This window comes from Populus nigra, chromosome 2 (assembly GCF_951802175.1).
Source record: "Populus nigra chromosome 2, ddPopNigr1.1, whole genome shotgun sequence".
Classification (NCBI taxonomy): Eukaryota; Viridiplantae; Streptophyta; class Magnoliopsida; order Malpighiales; family Salicaceae; genus Populus; species Populus nigra.
The window spans coordinates 39,156,600-39,176,359 of NC_084853.1; the positions used below are offsets into that span (position 1 = coordinate 39,156,600).

Below are 19,760 nucleotides of genomic sequence, written 5' to 3' on the forward strand. Positions count from 1 at the left end.
TGTCTTCCTTTCTTCAAGTAGTTTATTTTTTGTTGATTATGTGTTCATGGGACATTGCTTCAATCAGAGTTTTCAAAAAATTTAATTTTTTTTTACTTTAAAATAATTTTTTTTTATTTTCTAGATGTGTTGATATATAAAATAAAAAAATATATTATTTTGAATTTTTTTTTACTTTAAAATAATGTTTTTTTATTTTCTAGATGTGTTGATATATAAAATAAAAAAAAATATTATTTTGATATATTTTTAAATAAAAAATATTTTAAAAAATAATCTCTATTACTATCTCAAACACCTTAAAAAAATACTCTACAAAGAAGATATAAAAAATGGTGAGGATTTGTGCTCGTTTGGAATTGAGGTTGAGGTTATTTTTTTGTTAAAATTTAAAGTTTTTTGCTTGCTTCGAATTAATTTTTTTTTAATATTTTTGAATCGTTTTGATGTGTTAATATTAAAAATAAATTTTTAAAAATAAAAAATATTATTTTAATATATTTCAAGTAAAAATTATTTTGAAAACAATTCTTATTACATTCTCAAACAGACCCTTCATCTAATTTACATTGATTTCAAAATACTACACTTACTTCTTTTTATGTAGATCATTAACTGCCCGTTTGATATTGTGATAGCGGTTGGTTTTAAAAATATTTTTTGTTTGTATTTATCAAAATAATATTTTTATTTTTATTTTAAAATTTATTTTTAACATTAAAAATATATAAAAAATAAAATAAAATAAAATAAAAAAATAAAATAAAATAATTTTTTTTTAAAACACTCTCGAAATATAAAACTAGCCAGGCTCTTACATCAAACGAAGGAATCTCCTCCTGTTTTGCAGGTCTAAGTGACCATCCACCAGGCCACCGAAGCCAGCTCGCCAGCTCGCTCTGGACAACGAACAAATGTCATAGTATTGTCATTGTGTAATCCATGCACAAAACAACAATAGCATTCAAACTTAGATTCCGGCCTCCTTTTCCTTTTAAAAAAGAAATAGAACAGACAAGCAGAATCACAAGCCCACAAAACAGAAAATTCAAATCCTCCCTCACCAATTTTCTAACGCTATGCAATTCGGCAAGTTGCGTTTGTCTCTTCTGGCCGTCCGAATTAATTTTATTTGTGTATATTATAGCTCAGTCCCTGTTCTTCTAATTTTGCATGTCAGCTTCTTCAATCTTAAGATTCATAGATCGGTCCCTCGACCATAGCCTGTAATCCCTTTTTATATTCAGCCATGGTCATGGGACCAATGAATGGATTCAAAGAAAAAGGAAACTGAATTAAAAAAGAGACAGGGACTAAATTACAGTTTACCCAACAAAATAAACATGCAAGTAAATAAATTAACTTGATGGGACATTCGAAGAAATATAGAGATAGTAGTGGTAGGAGTGCTTGGTCTCTCGTAACTACTATCTATATCCTACATACAGTAGTTGTGTAGTAGTGAGTGTTTTGAATGTCAGTTTCTCTTCTTGTCAGAAGAAGAAGAAGAAAGAAACAGTAGCAAGATATTGGCGACTGCCTTGTTGGGAAGATGAAGAAGAGATACAGAAATGGGGAAATATGGGATTTCGAACATGAAATTGGGGAGTTGGGTAACAGGGAGGTGATCTTAGGATTGGACGGTGGAACTACGTCTACCGTTTGCATTTGCATGCCAATTTTTCCCTTTTCTGATCCTTTTCCCGACCCTCTTCCCGTTCTCGCTCGAGCCGTCGCCGGTTGTTCCAATCACAACAGCGTTGGCGGTCAGCTTTCTTTTTATATAATATATTGGTGGTGCATTTTCTAGCAATTTTTTTTTTATTAATGGGCTTTGAGATATTTGGCTTCGTGATCAGAAACTGCTGCTAGAGAGACGCTGGAGCAAGTTATGGCTGATGCTCTTTTAAAGTCGGGTTCTAATCGCTCTGCAGTTCGAGCTGTTTGTCTATCTGTTTCCGGCGTTAATCATTCAACTGATGAGCTAAGAATTTTAAATTGGCTAAGGTAATTTGCTCTCTAGTTTTTTTAAATTTAATTTACATGTGTTTTCTGCTCCTCTAATTAAAATTCCCTTGCACTACAAGGAGCTTACTTGCTTTGCATCTTGCAGCTTCAGTTATCTTGTTAGCTCTTGTCTGTACAGTCACAGAATTGCTTTGAATCTTTTTAGGCTGTTCCCTATGATTGGTTATCCATTGATTTTAGTATCTATTTGATAATCTTTTGTCATATCTTCCTTTTCTTTGATTTCTGCAGGGAAATATTCCCTACTCATGTGAAGCTGTATGTTCAGAATGATGCTGTTGCAGCTTTGGCAAGTGGCACAATGGGAAAGCTCCATGGGTGTGTTTTAATTGCTGGGACAGGAACTATTGCTTTTGGATTCACAGAAGATGGTAGACAGGCTCGGGCTGCTGGTGCAGGGCCGGTCCTTGGTGATTGGGGAAGGTATATAAGCTAGAATGCGCTTTCATCCCCCCCCCCCCCCCCCCCCTCTCGTGTGACATGAGGGTATTATAACTAAAAGAATTTGAGCATTAAAGAAAAGGAAGTTAAAATGATATCAAGAAGATCACAGGCATTATAACAATGAAAAATGTTCTTTATTTATAGTGCTACTTAGTGCCTAGAAGCATGAAACTTTATCATGTTTTAGGCAGCATGAATTTCCTGCTCCCAGAGATGCAAGAAATTTTTGTTCTTGATAAAACTACTAGTAATTCAGAATTTAATTCCCTATTTTATGGAATCTTTAGCTAACTGAACATGATTGGAATGTACTTGTCTTAATTATATTTTCCTTCAAAGTGGATATCATATCCTCCTTCCATTGACGTACTCCTTCGCTCTGATACAATTTTATTTTCTTATCATGAAACTGTTACCTAGAAATAGAGATTGTAACATTCAACAAACCTAACAGTTTTAGCTAGTACAAATAGGAGGCTGGAATTGACATTTAAATAACTTGGTGATTAAACGTCAAATGCATTTGGCAAGAGCTCGGTGCATAAAATCAACTGTCTTTCTAAATGATCTGGCCATCCAATGCTAAATTAATTTCTTCTAGTTTTAGTCATTACTAGATGATTCACAGTATACCATTTGAGAATAGTTTTTTCTTTTTTTTTTTCCTTCTATTTTCCTATTCTTTCCCAAGGTAGGAATTCAAATTATCCGCAATAGTTAGATACATGATTATTTGAAGGTTTTTAATGATAGCTACAATAGGATTCATAACCGTTTTTGTTTCTTCACATATAATTATTGTTCTTGAGTGAATTTAACATGATATTGTTTTATTCTCCTGCAGTGGTTATGGAATAGCTGCTCAGGCATTAACAGCAACAGTAAGGGCTTATGATGGTCGTGGTCCTGTAACAATTCTTTCATCTAATATTTTGCAGACACTTGGTCTTTCTTCCCCTGATGAACTTATTGGGTATATATTCCAACACAACACCATTGTCATCTTAACTCTTATAAGTAGCGGTTACTGTTTTCAAAGCTTAAAACTCTTACAGTTATCTTCATTGTCTTTGAAGTAAAAAACTGAAGGTCTATTTCATTAATCTGACCTTCGTTACTGAAGTGCCAATGGATGAGACCACGTGGCACTCTTTTAGCATCGTACCCTTTCTTTCACAAAACAACCTATGGAAAAAAAAAATAGTTCTGTGTTGTATCCCTATCTTTTCATAGCATTTGGTCCTTTATGGTTCTTGGCTCATGTAATGACATAACATGTTTGTGGAAATACGTTGGCAGTATGTTTCATGTTTGTCCAATATTCTGATAAGAAAACATTAAATGGGGTTCACTAGATTTCTTTCCAGTGACATGTAAATGCAGTTCATGTCATGTATGGACTACGGACCTTTGTAATTTTTTGATGGAATTATAGTTTTCCAGTACAGAATTGGTTCCTGGATTTTTTTTTCTTGGAAGTCTATTCGGAGAAAAATCAATTGATGTCTTGGCTGGTTGACTTCTGACATGTTGTTCATATGATACACTGACAAAATCAGATATGTTACTGAATAAGATACTGGATTTCTCTTTGAATTTAGGTGGACTTATGCAGATCCATCTTGGGCTCGTATTGCAGCTCTTGTTCCTGTCGTTGTGTCTTGTGCAGAGGCAGGAGACCGAGTTGCTCATGAGATCTTGCAAGATTCAGTTGAGGAGTTGGCTTTGAGCGTAAAAGCTGTTGTTCAAAGACTTGGCTTGTGTGGTGAAGGTGTGGCATTGCCAACTAAAACTAATGCACAAATAAATTCTTTTGTATCATTTGAAATATGATTATAAGGTTGTCAATGAACCACGTAAAGTATCCAAGTATTGAGTGTTTGCAACTGTTACTTCTCAAAGTAACATATCATTAAAACTATAACAATGCAATGGTGAAATGTTGGTGCTCACAAGGAGTGGAAAGAAGGACTTGCCATGATTTCAGGCTTTATAGATTTGCACCCAACCTTCAGTTTTATTTTAGGGCTGGAGGGATTGGTGAAAATACAGTCTAGTTCAAGCTAGTTAATAAATCAATGATTTTTATCATACAGTTTGGATAATGCGGAAAACTCTCTACTAGGAAAATTAAGTTTAGTTTAGATTGTGATTTTGACGTGCTGATTTTCATGTAGTGCCTGCTGCTTTGTTTATCCTTACATGAACCGTGTGTATTGCCTTCAGGGTTTTTGAAAGCTTGTTCACTAAGTGTGATGTATATATCCTATTTAAAATTAAAAACTATTATCTCTCGGGATGGTTCTAACATATTTTCTTTGTATTTCTTGGACTCATTTTGATCTTGCATAAATATCGTTGCAGATGGAAAAGCTTCTTTTCCCCTTGTCATGGTTGGCGGTGTTCTAGAAGCAAATAAGAGGTGGGATATAGGAAAAGAAGTTGTAAACCACATTTCTAAAAGCTACCCTGGGGTTCTTCCAATTCACCCAAAGGTAACCATATTTTACTTTGTTCCAACGAGAATTTTTCTGATTAACCAACCTATTATCTTTCCAGATACATCCTTCTGCTCCTAACTAAATTAGTGTGGCTATAAGAATTAACTGCAGAAAATATCTCTTATAGAAACTATGAAATTGCTGAAATACCATTTGTGAATGGAGATTGAGTGTGGAACAGTGGATGTAATAGCGATTTGGAAACACACGAATTATCTGTGAGTTTTTAAGAGTGACAGAGGGATATAGAGAGTGGAACAAAAACCCATGTAGAAAAGGCTGTACTTCTGTAGCATGACCCTAATTTCACAAGTAATTGTTATCTTTGATTTAGTCTACTGAATAAGGGAAGCAAAATCCTGGCAGACCATGAAGCTGCATTTCCTGTTGGGAGCCATATGGGTTAGACAACACCCATAGGAGGCTGGATCCTGGCTGTAATGTATCCAAACAACACAATAACCATGTTATTAAAACTTATTTAACTAGTAAATTGGACATAAAATCAATTTCCTGGACAAAAATTTCAACATATCAAATAAACTAAATCCATGTTAATTAGGGAAGCCCTTATTAAACTTTCTTGAAATGCTTGATCTAGTATATTTTTTTGCTAAAAATTCTTGGATAAAATTTCACTTCTCGTATTAACTTATTTGTATGCTCTCGAACGTAGAGGCACAAACCTGCATTGCTGAAAACTTCATATTCAGAACTTCTTGTGCAGTTAGATGAATGCCAGTGTATATGGAAATACATGCCGCCGACTGTTTTTTCAATTTCATCTGTTTTCATTTTCTTTTCAGATAACTCTTACTTTTCTTTTCAGACATGGGAGAATACTTGCATCTTAATCTTGCTAGCCTAGTATTGTTATTTATTTAGAGTACTACAGATTCCATTTTGGTATTTTTCTTTATAAATGATCAGGTTGAGCCTGCAGTCGGAGCAGCATTGTTAGGATGGAATTTCTTAATGACAGAATCTCACAAGGAGGCCTGCAAAAGATGACTTATAATGTCCAGAAGATGACTTATAATGTACAGTTGCAAGGCCTTGATTTGGTTGAGCATATTTGCTGGATACTGTGGTAGTGCAGGATAATTTTTCTGCAATAATTTTTGTTGTCCTTTTCAATGTTTGTAATGGCTTCTTGTGTAAAAGTAGTTGCATTTGAAAGACACATGGAAATTGGAAATAGAATGAAAGCTTTCTTGGTGTGCGATTTTTCCTGGAAGTTGTCGAGGCGCTCCTTCCCCTGCCAATTGCCAATCAGTTAATGAAACCAGGGCACTGTATGAAAAGCCCATGATACAACTGAATGTATAGAGCTTCGTAACAGAAGTAAAACCACTGCTTCTGAGCAAAGCACGGCCATGGATACCACTGCGTTTTGATGCAACCGATAATGTTTTTCTGTAAATGATCTTTTCAGAAGCACAGCAGCATTGTTTTGGTGCAACAGAAGAAACCACTATCCAGAACAATTGCTCCATAAATAACCTCTTCCCATTTCATTTATCAACTTCAGTTTCAATAATCATTGTGGACAGAGTCGTGGTATCAATCATAGTTTCATGAGGAAGAGAATCAATGATTCTTCAGTAATCTATAGGCTAATTAATTACAGTGGAGTGGAAAGATACGCTATTTACTGATCATTTCTCATTATTGGAGATTGCCTCCGGAAGTTTATAAGCGGGAGGCTTATCAACACCCTTCCTTGAGTACTCCCTCCATCTTCGAGCTGCTGCTGCGGCTCTTCTTGCTCTTTCTTTGGTTTCTTCCTCTGCATCAAACACCATGTCAACGTTGGTTTTACTTGAAGTTGAAGAAAGGCTGGTAGAAAACTTATATTTGGACAAATAATTCATGTATGGTGTTAGACAATAATATAAATTATATTATAAGATCTCACTTTATAATTTAAACTCGTTAAAATAGTTCTTTATATTTAGTGGTGTAAATACATACTCAAAATCATTGTTTCATAACAAAAACATAAAATTGCAAACTCTTCTACAATCACTATAGTGCCGAATAAGCTTCCATCGTCATATATATGGTTTCAGTATTGTGCTTTGAGCACATGCTTTCTTATTTTACTAAACGATACATTTCATATAGAACTTGTGACAACCAAAACACAGCAAACTGGCATTTTGTTCATCGAAATTTGCTGGAACGCGAGAACATCAAGCATTTCTAAAGGGAAGTCCTAGCTTATATAATTTAATAGGTTATATACTAGCACTGATATAAGGATGTGGAAAATAAAGAGCAATATATAGGTTAGTGTCACGTTATCAGTTTGCTTTTACCAATCCGCTTACCTGAACTTTGGTTTTCTTTTGGATTACCCCAGAGATCGCTCCAGTAAGACCCCTTTTTATCAACATCTTTTTGCTTCATCATCCTTATTTTAGCCTGATCCTGCAAAAAATTTAGGAGTCCTATTCAGCAAACCTAGTAGAGCTGTTAACAATGCCGTCACAATCTTTGGAAATGTTTTGGCCAGAACCAAAACGATAGCCAGAATATGTGCTCATGCGCAACCAATGTAAAGTTCAAACTCATGAAGACAATTCATTTAATCAAAGCGTCCAGAAACTTTTAGGAAAAATCAAGTTAATTTCCTAAATTTATCATAATTACTTCCCTGTATTATTACACAGTTCACAAGAAGGGCCAGTGTCTGGTGAAGTAGTGTGAGTTACGAGCTCTTAAATGGAGGATCATTGATTCAATTCAAGGGACCATATCTCTGTGGCATATGGGATGGGACAGTTTATTTGAGCATAACATTCACAAATCGTTTTCAGGATCATTTAGCAACGCAAGATCACAAATTGTTTTCTGACACAAGCATACCACCCCTCCCATATCAGCGCAGAGAGAAATTCACCAAGTGCAAACAACTCAAGCAGGTCTCTCCGCAGGATTATTTTCAACAATTTAAGAACAGTGCATTAAGAGTTTTCCAGTTTTAGAAAAAATCACTCAACCGATGGCGCAATGCCTATTCTGTTTTTAACCGGTTGTTCTGCCATTCAGATAAATGAGCGGGTACAAGGTGAGACATGCAAGCACAACCACTGATTTACTGCAATGACAGTTCAGAGCTCCTTCTTCCAACTGGGATATCTAAAAGACTTAAATGACAGCTAGTCGCAGATTCAGAAGGCCTTCTTTTTCCTACTTGACACGTGATATCTTCAGCCATATAGGCTTTTGACGAAGTTTCATTGGTTTTCACATAATATTGCTCCAATAACATGGAAGTTTAAATGAATGTTGATAAAGGAGAAAAGATAAAGAGTTCCTACCAAGATTTTTGCTTGCCTCTTTTCCCATCGAGAACATGCCTGCCACATAATTACGCGTAAATTAATAGCTGCTGCTCAGCAACTAGTGATAACAAAGTGAAATATATTAGCAATTAAACGGTTATGATACCTTAAGGGATTTTGAAGCAATCAACTCAAGAATTCAGAGATCAGTTCTTAAAAAGAGGAAAAAAAAAATTATAAAGGAAATAAATTTAATTAATTAGTTTGCAAAAGCCTCTTGAAATTCCATTTATTTTCAAAAAACTTACAGCTCGACTCCCAAATTCAACCTCTCACTTTCCTCTGCGATAAGTTCTAAATACCCAAAAATGATCAAGCGAAATAAGAAGAAAATCGTTAAGTGGATATGGTTAACATGATCTGTAGGGAAACTGTCTGATGCAATGGTGAAAGTCTTGGGGTTGCAACCATATGGAGTTCAGGTCTGAGTCTTGAGTGCAGCCATTTTATGCAAAAACCACTGGAGGGTAGAACCATCTCCAAGTTCTCCCGCCCATGAGGCCAAGACACATTTGGTGGAACCATATCTAAGTACATGACTCTTTTAGCACCAGAAAAATATTACCTCTTCCGTGCCCATTGGTTAAATATTCAGAAATCTCAGACTGCAGGCAAACTTCAAGCCCTAGAGCAGTAGTGCAGTATTGCGATTGTTTCATTCTAGGAATGCAGCTGTCTAAGTAGCAAGTACTACTTTCATCTATTATCTTCATTTTAGAAACACAGCATAAGTGCCTAAGCAGTTAGTGACGCTATGATGATATCAACAATTACAATAATTCTACATGCGTTCCTACACAGATATGGACAATTCAGGTGATGAAGAAATATAGCAAAGTAACTGAAAACTTCAACATTAATTTCTCTACATGATTTTACACACCATTCTGTTTCTTAAAGGAAAAGGACAAGATTATTCCTCTTTGCATGTGATGATATTAATCTAAGCTCACTGCAAATTTATCTTGTGAGATTCTCAAGGAAGCATGTGGCAATCAAAACAATCAGGAAGCTGAAAATGTAGCAAGAATAAGATAAGTAGCATGCTTACCATTCTGAAAACATCTGCTCCTGCAGATCCCATTCCTGAAAGCATCAGTGCAACCTGATAATCATTCAAACCAGTCCAAGTTTCAATATTGTAATGACTGGCAAGGTGAAAATACCACACATAACAGTCGGTCAGATATGCAGATATGGTTGTAACAGAGAAGCTATAAGTATGGAAGCTTGAATTACGGAACATATTGTAGACTGGACAGAACTAGGGCATGGCTTGAACGCAAAGGTCAAAGTTAATTTTGCAAACATATTGTGTTCTGGTAAAAAGAACACAGGTTCAGGTTTTCTACATAAATTACTTGATTTGGAGAAGGGTCGTGTTGCTGTTGCAGTCTCCACTTTGTATTTTTCATACTGTATACATTACCCTAGTCTGGATGTCAGAAGTGCATTATTCTGTCCTCTAGAGAAATTTCACCTTTTAGCATTCATCTACACAATCACCATCCATTAGTTTTCAAATTCGTAATAGGTTTTGGAATAAAAAAATATAAGCCAAGCCAAGCAACTAGGCTCTACCGTTTTTATCACAGCTGCTATCAGAACGTAGAATACCATTCAATACATAAATTCCTTCTCTCTTTCAAATTATATTATCGTCAACAATTTAGGGGACGCTCAAGTGATTGCTGCATGGGATCTGGATATATAATGCAGTCTTGCCGTAATCTTCAGGCTTCTTAAATTCAACTCTAAGAAACTTTCAAGCTCGTTAAGTCAAATGTGCTTGCTTTCAAGCTAAGCAATTCAAATGTTCACATCAGATTAAGAAGGTAGAGAAGTAAACTAAATTTCAAAGGAGAAACTATATAGTGGTTGCGTGCCTTACATTTATTCTTTCTACTCTGCGCATTTCATCTTCAAGCAAAGAAAGCTGTGCCGCAGAAGTCCAATGGATGCAATCAACTGGGCTGATTGACAAAAAGAAATTGTATTTTAATTACCTAACTTGCAACCTTTCAATTTCTCCGAGCAAGACTATAGTCACTCACCATTACATAATGAACTACTTCACAAAACTCTAACACCTGTTACCAAACATGCCCTTTTCTTTTTTTTTAATTCATAGTGGATACAGAACAGGTGCGATATCTGTTTGGTCAGTTGAGAATATCATTTTCAGCATACAGATACAAGGTTTAAAATGTAACAAGAAGGATGTGGGCAAAATGTGAAAGCATCTGGCACAGAAACTGTCTCTACTTCACAGCCTTCGACAAGTTAATTAACAATCCCGAGTCATCTTAACAGCACTGTGTGCTCAGATGTTGATATAGGATTCTGTCAGACGTGCAGATAAATTTGAAAGAATTTGTTCATAACATTTCATTCGAGTTAATTAAAAGCACTATTTTAAACATGTCATAACAACATTGAAGGAGCAGATAAATACAGGATATTTACCAGCTTTCAATTGCTTGCTGGACTAATTGAAGATTTCCACATTGACTGTAAACTCTGGCTCTTCCAAAATCTTCCTCAATTCCAAATACTTCAGGAGCCACATTGGCACAATTTTTGCATCCTGGAGGTAATACAGCATAGTCAGTAATATCAGCCTTAAAAATTATTGATTAAGGTCTAATTAATTTTGGGTAACAGAAATCCCTTTCCAGAAACCATAAAAACTATGTCATGCAATATCCCAGAGTATTGTTTTCCACAGGGATATTTCACTAGGCCAATAAGCTTGTATCTTATTTGGCACCCACATCCCATAAAATTATTAGTTAAAAGGCACTGAAAACTAGCATTTAATCATGTGTTTTTAACGCAAAAACAAAACAAAAAAGTTCAACTATATATTATAATTACCGATGCAGCTAAACTCATCAACAAAGGCATGATCCTTTGGGCTGGAATCATCAAAGAAAGGATTCATTGCTGTCAATGCGAAGCCATGAATTTCATCATAGATCATGCGCTGCAAAGGGTCACTAAGCACCTGCGGCACTTCAACAAACCATATTAATAATACTAACAATAATAACAGCAGAAGCTACGCATAAAAAAATTAGAAATCTTTCAAAAAGCGCAAGCAATACTGGATGAACAACCCACCGCATAGACCTCATTGATGAACATGCAGAAATTTGTGGTATCTGTGTCATTGCCACTCAAGTCTGGATGACATGCTTTCATGCAACTATAATAAGCCTTCTTGATCTGCTCTGGTGTCGCATCTGGAAGCTGCATGCATGCCAACATAATAATAATGTATAATAAAAATAACAATAAGCCAACGGCACCAACTGATGATCAGTATCAACAACGTGGTTATATATATATATAATCATACAATCTCTGGATATTAAGACGGATTTGGTTATGATTGCTATATTTATTTGAAAAACAGTAACTAAGGAAATGAAAAGTAGTGTAAAGAGCAGGTAGGTAAGTACGTACGAGACCTAAGACCGCGTAATAATCATCGGCAACAGCATCTGCAGAGGCTGAACTGTTGGCTGCAACCCTGATTCTGCCAAAATCTCTTCTCTTAGAGTTCAAAACACTCCGGGAATTATTATGATAAAGGGCGGTCTTTCCTCTTGAAGAAATATGGAAAACGTTAGATGGTTTTTTAATCTTAAGTGCATCTGTGCATACAGGAGATATTAACTGGGCCATTGGAGAGCTTTCTCCACTGTCGGTCTTTCGAGGAAATATGGGTGCTGCTGGGAAGGATGATCCATTCTTTTATTAATGGGATATTTTTAGTACTTAATTGGATTATTTTGAAAATTTTGAGGAGGGGAAATTTAGAGGAATGCTGAGTTGGCGAATTCTGAGCCATGCACTTCTGCTAGAATCACAAGGAACGTCTACTGAATCTGGAGGAAGACAACTGTGTTTCTCACGGCTTTGCACGTGCCAGCCTGTGGATATTTCTTGCTTGACTCGCTCACTCGCACTCCAACCATGCAACCTTTTTATTTTATTTTTTTAGTAATGCTGGAAGGTCTATAAATCAAGATTCTTTTTTTATCAAGTCTCATAAAAATATTCAAAAATAAAGAGTCATAAAGATAAAAAGACATATTATATATATTGGTAATTCAAGAGATATTTTTGCCATACATGGTTGAAAAAAAACAAAGGAAATGCTTCTCAAATCGAAATCAACTAGATAGGTGTCTCTGCTTCACTAAGAACAAATTTGATTTTTTGTTCATCATATATAAAGATGTTAAGGTGATCTAAATGTTTATAAAAAAGTAAAAAAAAATTAAGATTTAGATCATTAACTTGATTAAATTTAATAAAGTTGCATAATTTTGATATTATGAATAAAAATACAACGACAATAAAGAAACTAGCAAAAAAAAAGGGTAAAAAAACTGACCTGAGCTCATCTTGATCAGTAGGTTTGAGCAAAAAAACCGATAAATCAATTAAACCGAAAAAACCGAACTAAAAAAAACCAAATTAACCAATTAAAAAATCAAAAAAAAATTCTGATTCGATTCGGTTTCAGTTTTCAAAGTTTGAAACTGATTGAACCAAACTGGTTCAACCCTGCCAGCACTTAAAAAAAAGCAAGTATAAATAGGAAAAACTCTAAACCTAAAGTAACATTTAGCAGCCGCCGCCCCTCCCTTTTCTCTACCTCTCATCATCTTCTCACAGCCCCTCTATGTTTTTGCCCTTTTTCTCTTTGCCTCTCATCTCTTCCCGTAGCCCCCCTCCTTTTCTCTTTATCTCTCATCTCTTTAAGTTTACTCCTGCATCAACATTTATTTTAATCAAACTACATGGGTAAATAAAAAAAATAGATAGATTTTTGATGATTAAGATTCTAACTCCATTTCAAGTTCATCTCTGCGTCTTGTGGGGTTTTTTTATGTTATAATTTGCTTGTCGTTTGTGGGTAGATCTGTTTTCTTGAACAATAAAAACTGAGATTTGCTTGTAATTTGTGGGCACTGGACATCTAGATTTGCTTGTAGTTTGTGGGCACTAGGCAGATCTGTTTTCCTGAACAACAAAAATCGACATTTGCTTGTAGTTTGTGGGCATTGGGCACCGAAATTTGCTTTTCGGTTTTACCAGTTTTTGAACAACAAAAACTGAACCGAACTGAAAGTAGTCGGTTTGAACCGGTTTTGGTTTTAAAATTTTAAAATTAATAAAGTTGGTTTGGTTAATTTTTTTATGTAAAAACCGAACCGAACCGAAAATGATCACCCCTACTTATCAGCATGTCAAATATGTGACATTGTTGTGGTATCGAGGTAACCCTGTCAAAGATAAATTGAAGAAACCAATGAAACTCAATTATTAAACAACTCAATATCGAAAGTCGAAAATGAAAAGAAAATTGATTTAAAAAAATCAATAAAAAAAAAGATTCAAGTCAACCTTAATTAACTCGTTGACCCCACGATTATAGGCATAGGATTGGGATAACCCCATAAAGAGAAAAATGAGAGAAAAAAACTGAGTCATCCTTAGTTAACTTGTTCACCCCTATGACCCTAGTTATGAGCCCGGAACAAACCCTATATAAGAAAAAACCTAAAAAATAATGAAGTAAAACTATCAATTAGAAAATAATGAGGGATGAACTTGGAGAAAGAGAAAAAAGCAACGAGAAAATGATCTAAAACAAAACAAATAGTAATAAAAAGAAATGAGACAAAATTTGATATAAAAATAAATTGAAATCAAAATTCATTTAGAAAAATGATAAAATAAATAAATGGAAATTAAAAGAATGATGACCAAATTTAATATAAAAATTAATTAAAATCAAATGACGAGGGGTGAAATTGAAGGGGGGAAATGGGACAAAATTTGACATAAAAGTAAATTAAAATTAAATGTTGAGTGATGAAATTGAAAACAAAAATCAATTATGAAAATTATAAAAAAAATAGAAATAAAAGAATGATGAGAAAATTTAAAATAAGAATTAAATGAAATTAAATGGTGAGGGGTGACAATGAAGAAAAAAATTAATTTGCTAAAGATTAAAAAAAAATAGCAATAAAAATATGATGATCAAATTGTATACAAAAAACAAATAAAAAGAAAACTTTTGTATTTTATTAAGGAGAAGAAAGGGAAAAGAGGGAGGAGAAGAAAAAACTCACCAAAGCCATATCAACGGTTAGCTGCCAACATATGCCCTACCACCAGCAAACCTTCAGTGAAGCGCTTTCAATGTCACCGCGTGAAGTATTGTTTGGCCGGCGGAAGAGCCCGCATGCTCTCTCTCTCTCTCTCTCTCTCTCTCTCTCTCTCTCTCTCTCTCTCTCTCTCTCTCTCTATATATATATATATATATATATATATATATATATATATATATATATATATATAAACACCTAGGAGGAGCCCGAGCTTTTTGAGTAGATATATATATTAAAAAACTCAATTTCCCTTGAGATTATTTTACAATTATAAAAAAACCATAATAAAACAATGAAAACATCAATTTAAGCAAGTCAAAGGAAATAAAAATGTCAATGGTAGTTTGGTAATTATATCTTGCAAAAAAAGATGAAAAGTAAAAAAGCTCCCTTGCTTCTTGTTAATATTTTTAAAATTTAAAGGATAAATTAGTAATTCTACTATTCAATAAAATATGAAGAGACTGATTTACCCCAATTTAATTTGATAATATCAATTGAACCAGTGAAATAACTATTTTGCCTCTCAATTTGCACTTCTTTAGCTTGCATTATAAAGGGAAAAAGCATCATTATATTGTAACAATCCACAATACAATAAGTCTTACTCCAAAGTGAATCATTGAGCACCTCTAGTTTTATTATACCTAGTTAGTTGATTTGATTAGTTTTTTTAACATGAAAAAATAAATGTGAATGTACTGTATTTTTTCACATCTTTGATGATCAAGAAATTAGGGTTCGAGTTTTATAGTTTAATTAAAAAAATTTCCATATGATATCTATTTTTAGTATTAAGATAACAACATATTGGATTAATTTGAGTCAACTCGAGTTAACATGTTAAATCCATAACTCGGGTTATGAGACTATGATGACTCAGTAGAAAACAAATCAAAACAAATTATAAGACCTAATTTTCAATCAACCCAATGCTAAAGGATGAAATTGAAAAAAAAATCAATTAAAAAAAGAACCTAAAAAAATGACTTAAGTTAACTTGTTAAACTCGTGACTTGGATCATAAAACCGAAATAACCTTATAGAAAGAAAATCAAAATAAATTATGAAATTTAATTCTCCATCAGTCCAATGTTGAAGGATGAGGCTAAAAAAATCAATTAAAAAAAAACATAAGAAACGACCGAAGTCAATCCGCTAAACACATGACTCGAGTAATGAAACCGAGATAACCTCATAGAAAGAAAATTTTAAAAAAAAGACCTAACTTAACCCAAATTAATTTGCCAAATTTGCAACTCTAGTCATGAGACTAAGATAACCTCATAAAGAGAAAATCAAAATAAATCATGAAACTCAATTCCTAATCAATTATGTCAGACCCAATATTGAACGATATAATTTGTAAAAAATTTAATTAGAAAAATGACATAAAAAATGAGTCAAGTCTATATGGGTTAACCTGTTAAGCACTATTTTGGGTTATGAAATCAAAATAACCTCATAAAAATCAAATAAAAAATAAATCATAAAGCCTAGTTCTCAATAAATTAGGGGAAAAAGTCAATTAAATCAACTAAATTAACTTATCAAATCCGTAAAAAACAAATTCAATATTGAAGGACACGAAACCGAGATAACTTATTAGAAAGAAAATGAAAAAAAAATGACCTAATTTAACCGGGGGTTAAAATACCAAAACTCGCGACCCTGATCATGAGACCAAGATATCTCTATATAAAATAAATTAAAATAGATTATGAAGCTCAATTCTCAACTGATCCAATATTAAATGATAAAATTGAAAAAAAAAACTCAGTTAAAAAACAATAAAAAACAACCTAAGTCAACTCGAGTTAACTCGATAAACACTATTCCTAAATCATGAGACCGAAATAACATAATAAAAATAAAATAAAACAAACCATAAAGCCTAACCCATGCTTAACTCAATATTAAATGATGAAATGGGAGAGGGGGAAGTTAAATAAGAAAAAAAAATCCTAGTCAACCAGGTTAACCCGTCAAACTCGCAATCCGTGTTATGAGAGTGGGATAACCTAATGAAAAAAATCTAATATTAAAGATAAAATTAAAAAAAAATATTTAGTGTATTGTTAACTAGATCATTGACCCATACTATGTTGCGAGTCGGGTCAATATTTTCTTAAATGTAAAAAAAATATGCAGGTGTTGCTAAAGTTTTTTTTCTAGCGAAAAAATAAATTTTAAATTGTATAAGAGTTGACCCGATATAACCCGGTAGAATTTACAAATCCAAAAGCAATTAATACAACCCATAAAAACATAGTTTGACTATAAAAAAATAAAGATGATATTTTCATAACTATGATAATCTCATAAAGAGCAAATCAAAATAAATTATGAAGCTTAATTCTCAATCAAACAAATGTTGAAGGATAACATTGAAAAAAAATCAACTAAAAAAGGACTTAAAAAAGTGACATGGGTTAACTAGTTAAATATGTGACCCGGGTCATAAGATCAAGATAACCACATGGAAAACAAATCGATTAAAAAAGAAATCAATTACAAAAATAACATAAGAAACTCGAGTCAATTCACCAAACTCATGATCTGGGTCATCAGACCGAGATAACCTTATAGAAAGAAAATAAAAAACATGACATAATTTAACTAGGGTTAACCTACCGAATTCACAACTTTAGTCATGAGTTTAAAAAAACCTCATAGAAAGCACATCAAAACAAATTATGAAACTCAACTCTCAATCACCCTTATTAGATCCAATGTTGAATGATGAAACTTGTAAAAATTTTAATTAAAAAAATAATATAAAAATGAGCCAAATCAACCGGGGTTAACCCATTAGCACTATTCCTAGATAACAAGGCTGAGATAACCCAATAAAATACAAACCAAAACAAATCATGAAATCTAATTCTCAATCAAACACAATATTCAATGACAAAAATGAGAAAAAAAGTTTCTTAAAAAAACTTAGTCAATTGGGTTAACTAGTCAAAACCGTGACCTCGGTCATAAGACAAGAACAACCCAATAAAAAAAATTCAATGTTGAAGGACTAATAATCCAAGTCATGAGATCGACATAACATTTTAGAAATAAAATAAAAAAGACACAATTTAACCGGAATTAAAATGCCAAAATCAACGACCTTAGTTATAAGACTAAGATATCCTCTTAGAAAGTAAATCAAAACAGATTATAAAGTTTAATTCCAAACCCATCTAATGTTGAATAATAAAATCAGAAAAAACTTTAATAAAAAATAAGACACAAAAAACGACCTGAGTTTACTACGATTAATCCTTTAAGCATTATTCTGTAGTCATGAAGCTGAAATAACATAATAAAAGGTAAACAAAATAAATCGTAAAATCTAATTTCCAACAAACCTAATATTAAAGGATAAAATTAGAAAAAATGTTAATTAAAAAAAAACCAAGTCAACTGAATTAACCTGATAAACCTAGGATCGGTGTTATAAGAGTGTGATAATCTAATAAAAAACAAATTTAATATTAAAAAAAAATTGAAAAAAAAATTTAATAAATAATATTTTATGAGGAGGAAACAATTAAACCACCTCACTACGCTTACGCTACTCGCATGTGATATTTTCTTGATTCTTTTCGCGAGGAAATGAGCAATTATTTGGGAAAATAGAAGACGGGGGAATATAAGGAAGCACTTTTTGGCTCCAGGATTGATTCTTACTGCCACTCTCCCTGTTCATATTTTACTTTCATGTTAATTTCGACCAAGTGACATAAAGCGGTGCTTATCGACAAAAAGTGTTACATATATACCTCGCGGGTACTATTTTATTTAGATTATAAACTATATCATTGGCTTGCGTGATGCTTTTGTGGATCAAATTTTTTAAAATTTTAAAAAATATTTAGGTGTTGTTAATATTGTTTCTAGTTAAAAAAAAAATTTAGATCTTATGAAAATGGATCAATGACTCGGTTATCTTAGCAGGTCTAAAAACAAATTGGATGACCAGTAAAAATATAGTTTGAATCAAGATAATTATTTAAGATGAGATTTTTTTTAATAAATATCGAGACAACAACATATTTGATCAATTTGGATTAACTCGAGTTAATCTGTCAAATCTCTTATCAAATCATGAGATTATGATAACTTTTTAGAAAGTAAGTCAAATCAAATTACGAAACTCAATTTCTAATAAATTCAATATTAAAGGATGAACTAAAAAATTCAATTAAAAAAAAGATCCAAAAAAATAACTCGAGTTAACTTACTAAATCCATGACCCAAGTCATGAAATTAATATAACCTAATAGAAAACAAATTAAAATAAATTATAAAACTTAATTCTCAATCAACCCAGTGTTTAAGGATAAAAATAAAAAAATAAAAAAACACAAAAAAAATAACTCAAGTCAACCAAGGTTAACCCATCAAACCTATGACTCGAGCCATGAAATGAGAATAACATCATAGAAAACAAACTGAAATAAATCACAAAGTTTAATTCTCAATCAACATAATATTGAAAGATGAAATTGAGAAAAAAAAATTAATCAAGAAAAGGAGAAAAAAACTCGAGCCAATGAGTTAATTTGTTAAACTTGTGATGTGGGTCATAAGTTTGAGATAATTTCATAAGAATAAATTGGAGAAAACTATGAAATTCAATCTTCAATAAATCTAATTTTTTTAAGAAAAACATAAATTAGAAAAAAATAAGAAAAAATATTATTCAAATAAATAGTATTATATGAGGAGAGGTACAGTAAAAACCCCTTCTCTTTTATTTTTTTGTCAATAATATAAAATGCTATAATTTTTTTTTGCATTTTTACTTTTATCTTATATTAATTTTCGTTGGAGATGACACAAATTAAAAAAATATTCTAATCATGTGTCTAATCCTGTCCCGACACATATTTTTATGTATTTTTTTAATTTTTTAGAATCAATCGTGATAACATATATAAATTTTTCATGCATATAATTTTTTCTACGGCTACACATCATCAATATTTACGTCAATAACACGCATAACACATCTAAAGAATCACAAATCCAATCTATAACACAACATCCAATGGTTTTTTCATATATTTAAAGCATAGATAACATTGATAAGTACACAAATCCACCAATAACATGTCTCTTTCTCCATTAAAAAAGTTCAAGAAGTGTGTAAATGAATACACCCATTCACCAAGCAAAATCTAAACCCCATCATTGGCCACACAAAGCTATAGATAACTATAGCAAACTAGGCCATAAACCAGAAA

General features: G+C 32.7%; 2 protein-coding genes across 3 annotated transcripts; one reads left to right on the plus strand and one right to left on the minus strand.

Annotated features, from left to right (window-relative positions):
- The first annotated feature begins 1,204 nt into the window (after positions 1 to 1,204).
- On the plus strand, positions 1,205 to 6,210 carry LOC133682602 (uncharacterized). 2 transcript variants are annotated; one of them, XM_062106015.1, is made up of 7 exons: positions 1,205 to 1,766; positions 1,860 to 2,007; positions 2,260 to 2,451; positions 3,317 to 3,445; positions 4,074 to 4,243; positions 4,837 to 4,967; positions 5,917 to 6,210. In XM_062106015.1, exons 1-7 carry the CDS (start codon positions 1,553 to 1,555, stop codon positions 5,932 to 5,934), a joined length of 1,002 nt encoding a protein of 333 aa, XP_061961999.1. In that variant the 5' UTR covers positions 1,205 to 1,552; the 3' UTR covers positions 5,935 to 6,210. The 2 variants fall into 2 exon arrangements, with proteins under 2 accessions (XP_061961999.1, XP_061961998.1); XM_062106014.1 differs by having other exon boundaries at positions 1,207 to 1,766; positions 5,904 to 6,210.
- Positions 6,211 to 6,460: 250 nt separating this feature from the next.
- LOC133682603 (chaperone protein dnaJ C76, chloroplastic) lies at positions 6,461 to 12,073 on the minus strand. Its single transcript, XM_062106016.1, has 9 exons — positions 11,792 to 12,073; positions 11,447 to 11,575; positions 11,201 to 11,330; positions 10,790 to 10,910; positions 10,215 to 10,296; positions 9,375 to 9,428; positions 8,300 to 8,338; positions 7,307 to 7,406; positions 6,461 to 6,762 (listed from the first exon to the last, which is right to left on the minus strand). The coding sequence occupies exons 1-9, from the start codon at positions 12,011 to 12,013 to the stop codon at positions 6,632 to 6,634; spliced, it is 1,008 nt and encodes a 335-aa protein (XP_061962000.1). The 5' UTR covers positions 12,014 to 12,073; the 3' UTR covers positions 6,461 to 6,631.
- Between the last annotated feature and the right edge of the window lie 7,687 nt (positions 12,074 to 19,760).

Coding starts and splice junctions, on each gene's coding strand:
- LOC133682602 (XM_062106014.1), top strand. CDS start 1,553: ATGAAGAAGAGATACAGAAATGGGGAAATATGGGATTTCGAACATGAA. Junction 1,767..1,859: donor CAATCACAACAGCGTTGGCG/GTCAGCTTTCTT, acceptor CTTCGTGATCAG/AAACTGCTGCTAGAGAGACG. Junction 4,968..5,903: donor TTCTTCCAATTCACCCAAAG/GTAACCATATTT, acceptor ATAAATGATCAG/GTTGAGCCTGCAGTCGGAGC.
- LOC133682603 (XM_062106016.1), bottom strand. CDS start 12,013: ATGGCCCAGTTAATATCTCCTGTATGCACAGATGCACTTAAGATTAAA. Junction 11,576..11,791: donor ATTACGCGGTCTTAGGTCTC/GTACGTACTTAC, acceptor GCATGCATGCAG/CTTCCAGATGCGACACCAGA. Junction 10,911..11,200: donor TGATGAGTTTAGCTGCATCG/GTAATTATAATA, acceptor TATTACCTCCAG/GATGCAAAAATTGTGCCAAT.